At 33.1% G+C, this 12,281-nt stretch overlaps 1 protein-coding gene across 1 annotated transcript in view; it reads right to left on the bottom strand.

Annotated features, from left to right (window-relative positions):
• The window catches only part of ARHGAP42 (Rho GTPase activating protein 42), a 384,162-nt gene that overhangs the window by 300,072 nt on the left and 71,809 nt on the right, over window positions 1–12,281 (bottom strand). Inside the window, exon 2 of the mRNA XM_003764271.4 lies at window positions 5,824–5,919. Within this exon, the coding sequence (XP_003764319.1) occupies window positions 5,824–5,919 (96 nt within the window). The remainder of the gene's footprint in view (window positions 1–5,823; window positions 5,920–12,281) is intronic.

Raw genomic sequence — 12,281 nt, 5'->3', positions numbered from 1 at the left:
GTATTAAATACAAATTATATGCAAGGTGCATAGCATAGATTTAAAGGTAGCAGAATCTTTAAAATTTTTATGAGCTGATTAAGTATAGCTGCAAAGATAAAGCAGAGTACAATGAGAAATCTGAGGGAAAGAAGTTCATTTCTAAATGAGGTCTGGGTAGCTCTGTAAATAGTAAGGGCTTAATAAATACTTGTGAATTGACTGATTGGTTGGACCTGAAAGGCTTCTTGGTCCCTGAGGGCATTTGAAGAAAGAGGGATAGAAGCCAATAGAAAAGAAGGTAGGGAAGGCTCTGTAAGGTAACAACACTGTTTAAGTGACAGCCGTCCTCCATGATGTCACGGAATAAAAGTATGAGAACCACTGGCACAAGAAGAGGATGGGATGGTAAATACAAATAAACAAAAATAATTTTTGTGGCTAGAAAAAGTTAACTGCAAGGTTTACTTAAAATCAAGGATTTTGACTTATAAAATAATATAGTAGCAGGGTATAGAATGAGACATATTTTGGATGGGGTCAATGTGATATTTTTTCTTGACAATGAAAATTTTTTTTTTGTTTGTTTTTTGGAGAAGTGGAGGGAAGAAGAGAGAAAAATAAAATTTTAATTGAAAAATTCAATTTAATTAAAAATAAAATAGTAGCCCTAGACCGATTATTTTCTTGTGATATATACTTTCACATATGTGTGTATGTGTGTGTGTGTGTCAGAGAGAGAGAAAGAGAGAGAGAGAGAAAGAGAGAGAGAGAGAGAGAACTGTCTTGTTGATTCAATAATTTAATGTTGTAATATGACAAAACAAAACAAAAAGTATAGAAAGATAAATTTCAGGTAAAGAAAACAACACAAATTAACTTTGACTAATAATAGTTATTGCTCACTTTCCCACAACTTTCTCTGCCTGAAGAGAGACTGATATTTGAGATTTATGAACATATGCATATATAAAATAAAATGGAGTGCAAAGAATTAGCAGAGGCAGAAAATAATAGGAATCCTAAACAGAGAGGAAGAAAATATTTAAAAATGTCAGTTATTATTGCACATATTCATAGGGTTTAGGGGTGGGGGAGGACATGTCTTTGTCTGGAATATACAAAAGGTGTTAAAGTTTTGTTTTTTTAATCTAGATATTCATGCTAATTTCTATTCCAAGTGTTAAGTACAGGTTATCTACTGTTGGCACTGAGCTTTTTCATCTTTCAAGTGTCCATGGCAGTGAGATCTCCACCTAAAAATATTTACAAGGAAAGTGACTCGCCCTCTTGGTAAATGTTTAACCTTCTGAGTACATAGCTCATGCTGTACAGGAGCATTCCCATTGGGTTTTTCTACACCAAAACATTGCTTTATTAACACAGAACTGTAAATATACAACTTAATTCTTAAACTAGATTAAAAATTATTAATACAATGCTGTTTTATTTATACTATGTTATTTTTAAAGCCCAATCGTATTAATATTATGCTGAAGCTAGTTTATACCAATTATTAAAAAGAAATTATTTAAATTTCATTCAGAATTTTAAAAAAAACTGGCTAAAAATTAGGGCCATCTCAAGGTCCTAGCAAAAGCTCATTTTCATAGTGCTCACACAACATACAAATGTTTACTTTGCCCAGGGAATCAAAACTCATAGGGCCAAACATGTTAAAATTTATTTAGAAGTGAAAGCAAGTAAATTTAATTATAAACAAATCTAAGTCCAACACCAAACCTTTTACAGATGGATGAAACATATGTCTGTATCTAAGCAGATAACATTTTACAAGAGGAGGGAAAAAAGAAAGACTTAAGGCCTATGACCTTGTAGTTTCTTCTGCTCTGTGATTTTTGTTTCATGCGTTTGGCCACATGTCTAGGATTACATAACAGCTCACATTTAGACAGCACTTTTACTTTCAAAGGGTTCTACCAAAGCATCTCTTTTTACCTTCATGACAACCTTAAGTGGTAAGGCATCATAGTATTATTCCCATTCTCCAGATAGAGAAACTGATAAGTTCTAAGTCTAAGTAATTAGTACAAAACTACATAATTTCTGAATGTCAGAGTTGAGACTCAACATTAATCCTTCTGATTAAAAGTCCAATGTTCTTGTCTTATCTTGTCTTGGAAAACAATTTGGAATCATGTAAATAAAGAGACTAAAATGTCATTTTGATCCGAAAATTCCACTAATAGTTAAAATACTCGCAAAGAGATCATTAATAAGAAGAAGAATCCTAAATATACTAAAATATTTATAGCATCATTTGTTGCAGTACCACAAAATTGAAAACAACGTAGATGTTCATCTACTGAAGAATTGGGTAAACAAATTGTGGTATATGAATGTAATGGACTATTATTATGTTATGAGAAATACTGAATATGATGAATACAAAAAATCTTGAAAGACTTATATGATCTGATATGGAAATAAACAGAGTCCCCGTATATGTGTGTGTGCATGGGTATATTTATTAGTATATATACAACCATACACAATGACTACAATAATCTAAATGGAAAATACAACAAAAAAAAGTGAATTTTGCAAAATTACAAAGAACAAGTATGGGCCTAAAAAGATGTAAGACACTGCCACTCACTCTTTTATAGAGGTAAATAATCCACAAGTTTGAAACATGAAAAATACATGTATTTTTTTCAGATTTTTTCAATGTATTAATCAGTTGGGCTGATTTTTTTCTTATCCTCTTTTTCTTTTAAAAAAAAAAACTTGATCTGTTGCATAAAAATGGATGACTCAAGAGAGGGAAAGGAGGGAATTCTGGAGATATAAAAAATAAAAGATAAAAATAAAATTTTAAAGATAGATAGTTACTTTAACGTTTAAATTCATCACTCTGTGTTCACTCTATAAATGAGACTATCTGAATTTCCCCAGGCTTGTAGTTAGACTTGTCATTATCAATATTTGATTCCATCAGTTTAGATTTGATCTATTTTAACTACCCAGAGATCAGTATTTAGCTAGAAATAGTTAAAATAGCAGGCTAACAAATGAACCATTTCCTAAAATGTGGGTATAGTAATACCTTCCTCAGGTATTCATAGTATCTTGGAGTTCCTGTCTTTCCTCTGATCCACCTGTTTCCTAGTTAAGATAATCAGTATGCATATCGCTGCAGACACTTGCCCTAAATGGCTAAAACTCCTAGTTACAGTTCTGCCATGCTGATCTTTATTTTGTATTCTCTGTTATAGTGCATGTTTATATGTTGTAGCATTGAAGAAGTAGAACTTGGAATTAGTAAAACCTCAAGTCAAAGTCTCATTGTGCTTTCTATTTCTGTTTTATTATTTTTTCAGTCATGTCCAACTCTTCATGACCCCATTTGGAGTTTTCTTTGAGAAGATACTGGAATGGCTTGATATTTCCTTCTCCATCTTATTTTACAGATGAGAAAACTGAGATAAAAGGGGTTAAATGACTTGCCCAGCATCAAATAATTAGTAAGTATCTCATGTCAGATTTGAACTTAAAGGATGAGTCTTCCTGACTCGGGCTTGACACTTATAGAATACTCACTCAGCTTCTGCAACTGTAAAAGGCACTGCTGCCCTCTACAACATGGTAATTGGGAGCAAAGTGTTTTATAAACTTTTAAGTGTTATATAGGAGATAGTTCTTCTAATTACGTTTTTGAATCAAGTAAGAATGCAATCTGCTTTGTAATCTTAAAATTATCTTATTCTTCTCATCTTATTTTATGGAACTTAGCTAGAATGAATCAGTAACTGTGATAATAGCTAACATTTATAAAGTGCTTACTATGTACCAAGCTATTAGTTAATAGCTATACTGCTATTAATGTTTTATATGTAATATTCTGTGAACATGTAGATAAAAAACCTGCTTTTTAATAACTAAATTAAAGTTTTGGAATTTAAGCTCATCTGTAGGTTTACTGAAAACATTTCTGCAACATAGATTCTATGAGCATACAAAAGAGGGGGAGTGATACTCATTCCATCATACTCTCACATAATTTTTTTTTCCTTCTATTAAGTCTCTAAGTAGTTTGGAGATTGAATATTCAATATGGCAACACTGGTAAAATGTTCTTAAAATTTTGTGGATTTATTTTTATCATTATTATTATGTATTCTTAAATAACCTTCCATGTAATCTGTTAAATGAAATTGTAAATTCCTTGGGACCTGGAATTTTATCTAATACTTTTCTGTATTTAACATAGTTTCCTCTTACCTCCAGAATCAGGACTGATATATTTGATAGGACTTGGAGAAACCTCAAAGAGCCTAATGATAACAACTCAAACATTTATGGAGGTATATAGAACAACAAGGACAACAATTGGGAGTTTATGAAGGATATAGGAATTGAACATACAGTCCAAGAAAGTTCAAAGCCAAAGAGGCAGATTAAGAGAGAATAAAGAAGAGATGATAAATTATAAGATTTTAAAATAAAAAATCTGGAAAGGACTAGAGGCAAAAAGGCCTAATCATAAATTGTAGTGAACAATGAGTCAGAAAAAAATCAAGAGATCAAAAGTCTAAGGGCAGAACAAGAAATAACAATAAGATAACCAATATGGTTAAGGAAGCAAAAAAAATTCATGATTTTATCATATATTTTGTGGCAATCAAAGAATGTTTATTAAATGATTAGTGTTATTTAGAAGGAAGTTGCTTCACAAATACAGTACAACTGCTACACTATGAAAGGAGAGAAAGGATCTAAAGATAGCTACTATTACATCCTACACTGTGACCTTGAAAGAAAACTGCTGGATTCCATGAACTTTGTGCAAACTATTGCTGCTTGTGAAAGTCTGAATTACAAAACTCTTTGAAAGATTGTTAATCCTTGGCCTAAGTCATCAATGCATATGTGATCTTTACTGTAGTACTAGATTATGTGTGAAGAAATCTTGCTTAGGACTTAGAAACATTTACTTAATAATAATAGTGAAACATTTGTTTTAAATTTCATAATTTCTATTTAATTTCTATTTTCTAATTTTAATATACCTTAATTAAATTAATAGATGTCAAGTTTAAAAGCAATGAAATTAACTTTTAGGAAAAAAAGGAAAATTACTAACTAGACAGCTGTTTTCTACATAAACATTTCAACTCATTATCTCTCAATATCTTATCTATTCAGAAACTATGCTATTATACCACTCTCAAGCACATTATAGGATTTTCTCATAGATAAGGAAGAAGACCTTGTGAAACTCTCCTTTTGATATATCAACGCCCAATTTTTGAGAGGAGAATACTATCTTATTAAAAAAAAATCAAATAGTGATATAACAAATATAGACAATATAATACACAGTGATATAAGTTTCATTCTTCTTAACACTATAATTGTTCCATAAGTCTCCTTCCACACTAATTTTCAAGTATTCTAAAGTAAAGAACCATCACATTAAACTTAGGTCTCCAAAGACTAACAGTACTTAATACAGATTCCTATTTATTTATATAGATATCTAAAAATACTATTATTCCCTTTAAGGGAAGAGAAAGAGGATATTACCTGACTTTTTCCAGAAGAGAAAATCAGGTTATTGAATAACCACTCTGATTTTTCCATGATAATATAGAGGAAGTTATTGAGCATAAAGAATCAAAATCTTAGCCTCCCTGTTCATTTTATGACAATGGTTCCACAAAAATGAATCGATTTATCCATATTGTTTTGCCTTTCAAAGATAATATCCAAAGCTTTATTTGGCTATTTTAGACTATTAATTTGCTTCAAGGAAATAAAAATCATATTGAAGTAGACTCCTAGTTATACTCATGGTTATAAATGAAAATAGGTACTTACCAATACTAATTTCATCATCAGTTTCAGCATCTCCAATACATTCAAACTGGAAATCTTGCAATGACTGTGAAAATTTCTGTACTGCCATGGACAGATCTATTATTAAAAGATAAACCAATAAATTTGGTTAATTATCTATACCATAATTCAGTATTTTCTACCTCAATATTATAGTATTTTAACATTTACTCAGAGTTCAATTAATCCTTTCTGAATTATGAGTTGCGTTGGACAAACTAGGCTAATATAAGCCAAAACCAACAGTCTTCACAGAAGTCTCACCCCTGTTTATTAAGATTACTTTTTTCAAGAAAATGTTAGGTGTTAAAAATAGTAGAAATGAATAACATAACCCCCCAAAAAATTAGTTATATTTTAATAGGAAATAACTCACTGATCATATGAATCATTCCTGAATGAACTGTTCAGTTGGACCAATTTGTTAGAGCAAAGTATAAAATTGTATAGAACTTAAAAGTAAGAATGAAAGGGGAAAGAGACACAGTATGCAACTGAAATAACAGAATTCTGACCCGTTATTGTTGATGTTAAAAAAAAATGGATAAAGGATTGAAGAAACAACATATACATTGTTTTTGTTGTTCAATTTCAGTATATCTGACTCTTTATGACCTTATTTGGGGTTTTCTTGGCAAAGACAATGGACTGGTTTGCCATTTCCTTCTCAGCTGATTTTACAAAAGGAGAAAACTGAGGCAAACAGCGATTTTTCCAAGAGTAACACAATTAGTAAATGTTTAAATTCAGGTCTTCCTGACTATAGGCCCACACTCTATCCGCTGCACCACCTAGCTTTCCCCTGGATATACAATAATAATTTCATACAGAATTTTAACCAATCTAATCCATTTAATCCATGCTAAATAAAATAAACAACTCTTACAAGAAGACCAAAAGAGCCTAAATAGTCCCTTAGGTGAAGTGTATTGCTTAACATTGCACAGGTAGAGACACAGCTGGGATGTGACAGCAAATCTCAAGTCCCTTTTCTAACCCTGATTGCACCCTAATTTATCTTTCTTTCCAAATCATGAGGCATCCTGACTTACTTCTTACCACAGTAGACACTAAAATACAGAATGCATAAAAGAAGTGGCCTCTCCTTCCAGAATTTATTGACCTACCAAAAACAGCTTCCTTTTCCTTTTCCAGACTGCAAAAAAGAAGCAGAAAAGTCCTTCCTGGGCCAATAGTATTTGTTGTAAGAAAGCACAGAGTTAATGAGCATCAAGGAACTCCAACAAAGAGATAAAAATTTGTGTTTCAAATTTTAAAAGAGATCATCCAGATCCAATTTTTTTCATTTCCCTGAAGGTTGAGCTTCATGTAGCTTCTTTAAGCAAGAAGCTGGATTAAAAAGTGCTAATAATAATCTATGATAAAATACCAACTCCATGGTAAACTATGCTAAAATATCAACAAGTTTAATGTCTGGCTAGAATTTAGCTTCTAAACTAATTTCCCCTTTCTTCTCCCTCACACACTCCAGTTTCCAGACAAACTGGCCTATTTACTCTTCACTAAAAATGACATTCCATCTACCTGCTATATGTCTTTCTGGACCTCCCTACCTTAATGAAATCTCTCCTTAACGCAACCTTTTAGATCCCTTAACTTCCTTCAAGTTTCTGTTTAGGCATCTGTTCCATTAAACTTTTCCAAAGTTTGTCCATTTTTACTGCCCACTATCTCCTCCAAAAAAATTCATTTTGTATGCAACATATTAATTATTTTAATTTATACATAGTTGGGGATAAAAGTAGGGAAACAGAGTTAAATGACTTGTCCAGAGCCATACAGCTAGTAAGTACTTTTAAGACCAAATCTGAACTCAAATTTTGCTAACTCCAGAGCTGGTGCTCTATCTACTCTATCACCTAAATGTCCCAGAATGTAAACTTTTTTTAATAATAAATTTTTTTTATTTTCAAAATATATACAAAGACAGTTTTCAATATTCATCCTTGCAAAACCTTGTGCTCCAAGTTTCTCCTCTCCCCTAGGCATCAAGCAATTTAATATATGTTAAATGTGTAATTTTTCTAAACATATTTCCACATTTATCATGCTGTACAAGAAAAATTAGACCAAAAAGGGAAAACATGAGAAAGAAAACAAAAAAGGTGAAAATATTATGTTGTAAGAATGTAAACTTGTTAAAGACAGTCATCTTTCTATAAGTTCATTGACCAACATGTTAAGCATATGCTTTTGAATGAATAAATTAATAGGAACCATACTTTTTAAGGGTTGATCTTTAACTGTATTTTAATATTTCAAGGATCCACGATTTTATTGATATATAGCCTCTTCACTTACGTAAACTTACAGCACTTGATAATCAACCTTCTGGTGAAGAAATTCTCCCAACTTAATGACACTCTGTCCTTGGCTTAAAGACTCAATCTGACTAGAAACCATTACTGCTTGGTAGAGTTATGCTTCAGTGACATCAGTTTTGAGAAAAGGGGTACTTCAACTCCCTGATGAGACATCGGAATGGGATTTTTAAATATAATGTCAAATTTTTAAATTGGCATTTACTTAATTTCCAAAATTAGAATCACCCTTATTATGACCAGGCATATAATTAGCCATCCCTTTCCTCCCTCCCCACCTTGGCCACACTGAATATGTGAATAATGCACAAATAAAAATAAGCTCAAGGGAGCCTCATTACAAAAACAAAATGTAATGACAATGAGGTGACAGTCAATGGGAAAAGAATTGGACCTGATGGCAAGAATAAATTAGGTCAAATCCAACCTCAGACATTTAATAGTTATGATAATTCTGACAAGTCACATGCCTTTCTCTTTGCCTCAGTTTCGTGAATTATAAAATGGGGATAATAATAGCACTACTTCCCAGAGAGGTTGTGAGAGTCAAAAAGTTCTTAGCACAGTGCCTGGCACTATCTAAATTATTATTCCCAAGCCCTTTTCTTTTTCCAACCAATTTAGGAGAGTCATATGAGGCAATGGTGATATGTTCTTACAATGTTCCCTCAAGGTTTATCAATAAAAATCTGGAGGAGCCAGAAAAATGGGGAAGTGGAGAGAAAGTTTGGGGAACGGAAAAAAATTCAAAAGTGAAATCTACTTTGTTTTACTCATATTAAAATCAAAAACTTCAACAAAACAACTTCAAAATATCAACAGAAACATAATGGCTAATATCAGATGCTTGAGAATACCAAAAAGAAAACTAATCTCAAAGGTAATTTTAACCCAAAACATATTTTGGCCCAGCTATGTAACTTTTGGCAAGGCACAAAACTTTGTAATATGTTTCCTTACTTGTAAAATGAGCACAGGACCACTCTTGCCCAGCAGGGTGTGAGGCTGCAATAGCATAATCACAGGGCAATGTGCACCAAGGAACCTGCCAAGGGAAAAGTACTCACTTCATCATTATAAGAGCCTTAAAAGCCCACTGTCCTGTAGAATCTAAATACAGCTTCAAATAAATGGAGAAAATGTGGTAGTAAAATTCTTGTCCACTTCAGGGGTAATGTTATAGGAAAAGGATATGGCATCTCTCCCATCTATACAACTTCTCTTTACACTCTACTCCACCCCTTTAACCTTGACCTTAAACTTATATGTATGATGAGGAAATGTAGTTTGCTTTCCTTCATCACAGAACAAGCACAAAACCAAAACAAAAAACCAACTAGGTAGCATGATAAACTGGGATTAAATGCCTTCAAATTCACGATACTGAGTATAACTTTGGGGAAAAAAAATGTTACCATTGATTGGGAATTAGCCATAATTGTTCTAGCAGTTATATAGTTAATCCTATGTACCTTTTAGAGCATACTATCTGAATCTACTCTAAAGACAACAAAGGAAAAAAATATGAATTCAGGCTTGAAGATGGCAGCTGCAGGAGTCTCCAAACATTGGATGTTTGGAAAAGAGTGCAAGAAAATAACATACTGATAGCAGCTGCAAAATCCTTCGCAACGCACCACAGGGCTTAGCAACCCATGAGCAAAAGCATATATTTATCTCTCTCTTTTTCCCGAAGAAGAGATGTAGGTTTGCATCCCAACTGAGGATATAGCTAAGACTGTCTTAGCAAAGCATAATCTTGCAGCCTTTAAGTCACCTAGTGAGAGAGAAGATTATATGGAAGAGAAGTTTGCCTCTCAGGTGGTTCAAATTACACTTGTACTTTGGAATGACTATTCAACAGGAATCAAACAAAACTCTCTCTCTCTCTCTCTCTCTCTCTCTCTCTCTCTCTCTCTCTCTCTCTCTCTTCCTGTATCCCTACAAGATCTTCACTTCAGTTTTAAAAGATTTGAATGTTTTCTGGGCTCTTAATATTTTCTTTCTCTTTTTCTTTCCTCTTGGCTCTCATTTTCAAAATGGGAGTGATACTTATGGTGCATTACTAACATTAATTATGACAGGTATAATTTATAATGTTGTCATACAGGGAAACTAGTTCATACTTCTAATCTTGGCTCCATCTCTGCCCAATTCAATGTGCAACTAACTGAGCAACTTACCTTGACACCTACCACTGACTTTAAGCCATACCTATAGTATGCTGCTCTCTCACTGTCTACAAAGTAACCAAGAGTCCCGCTTTTATCCTCCTGGGTTTAGAAAAAAGAATTCTAAATCCTTTTAAATATAATTTTTTTAAACATCAGACTACATTCCTGATTTGATAACTTCTTTTAAAAACTATTTAGTTTTGCTGATATTTTTGGCATTTTCTTTTTTAAAAAAAGTTATTTGTTATATAGAAAGGCTTTCTGAAAGGTGGGGCAAAAGGATAGGAGAGGAATTTGTAGTGATGTAAAACAAATGATGCTACTAAAAATTTACTTTCAAAAAACACTATTCATTGAATGTTTACAATATCACAATGAATTTTTACTTTACTATTCATTACTACGATCCCTACTGAATTTCAACTAAGTAAAGAGATTTCAGGGATAGATGGACAAGGAAACAAAAACAGAACAAGTTAGCTTTGAAGAAATTGTTCTCGAGTCTGACAAGAGCAGAGATTTGGTCCCGTAATGTTTCTCCCAATCTGTTACCCCTGTCCTTACTAACAATCCTGAATGTTGGAATCCAACCCTTCTCCAAGATGAAAACTAAATAATGACATCAGAGAAAGTACACCTGTGTGAGCTGTTAACAGCCATACTCTGGAGACTCAGTTCTTCCTCACTTATGGGAAAAAGACCATAATAATAGAGAGATTTTTCCCTATGGAGCCACAGGCCCTCACAGCTTTCTGCCAAGCACATAGCAGCACCCAGAGTCTATACCAGTTTTTCTTTTTACATGGCCCAAAAGTTGGTAAAGCTTTTATGCCTACGTTCACACCGGGCCTTGGAAGAAACCATAGCATGTCTGAAAAACTAAGCCATTAGTATTTTATATGAGATAGTTAAGCTGCAGTAGTGATCCACCAATCCCCAAAAAGCAACACTAGAGTTTCACTTTATCTGAGCATTTTGAAAAGCTTATTAAACATTCAGGACAGATTTATGCAGATTGACCGGTTGTACTTGTTTACCTATCAAGAGTAATTTGTTTTTATTTCTAACTCAGTAAAATGAATTTCATTGATACTTATGACAGGCGGGGCCCTCTTCATAAGCCTCTGAGAAATTCAAGTTAAGTGTTACAACCTATTCCTTGTCAACTCCTACCTTTGACAATAATATTCTCCTACAATTAAATATTATCTGCCAGTCCTTATACAGTGGCTGCCTAATGAGGGGCTAAGTGACAAGATCTGTGATACTTGGAATTAAGCTCATGTAAGCAAGGATGCAGAGAAATAGCAGCAAAATTAGTTTAAAAAAAAAAAAAGACATTCTAAGGAAGGGAATGACAAGTAGCCTTTGAGAGTCAAAAGACCTGAATTCATACCCAAGGTCTCTATGCCCTGTAGAATAGGCAAATCATTTACTTCCCTGTATCTCATATTCTTCATCTGTAAAAGAGAAATAATAATGGCATCTGCAAAATAGAAATGAGAGCAAAAAGCTTGGCTCTTCCAACCCATCACCCCACAGTGGAGTTAGGAAGACACATCTTCCTGAGTTCAAATCCAGCCTCAGACATTTACTAGCTGTGTGAATCTGGGCAAGTCACTTATCCTGTTAGCCTCAGTTTACTCCTCTGTAAAATGATCTAGAGAAGGAAATAGCAAACTTCTCCAGGATCTTTGCCAGAAAAATCCCAAATGGGGTCAAAGGAGGACTTAAATCTCAAAGTCTTCTAACTTTTAGCCTTCTACTCCTTCTAATTATACTATAAATAAAATTCAAGTGATATTATACATCTATGGATGATGAAGATGCAATAACCAAAAGAACAATCAAGAGAACATGTATAGTTTTAATGGAATTTTTCAAGCCAAATATAAATGATGATGCATCCTAAGCTGTACAGATG

The sequence above is a fragment of the Sarcophilus harrisii genome, chromosome 3 (assembly GCF_902635505.1).
Source record: "Sarcophilus harrisii chromosome 3, mSarHar1.11, whole genome shotgun sequence".
In the NCBI taxonomy this organism is placed as follows: Eukaryota; Metazoa; Chordata; class Mammalia; order Dasyuromorphia; family Dasyuridae; genus Sarcophilus; species Sarcophilus harrisii.
This window is presented reverse-complemented; position numbering and strand designations above follow the sequence as displayed.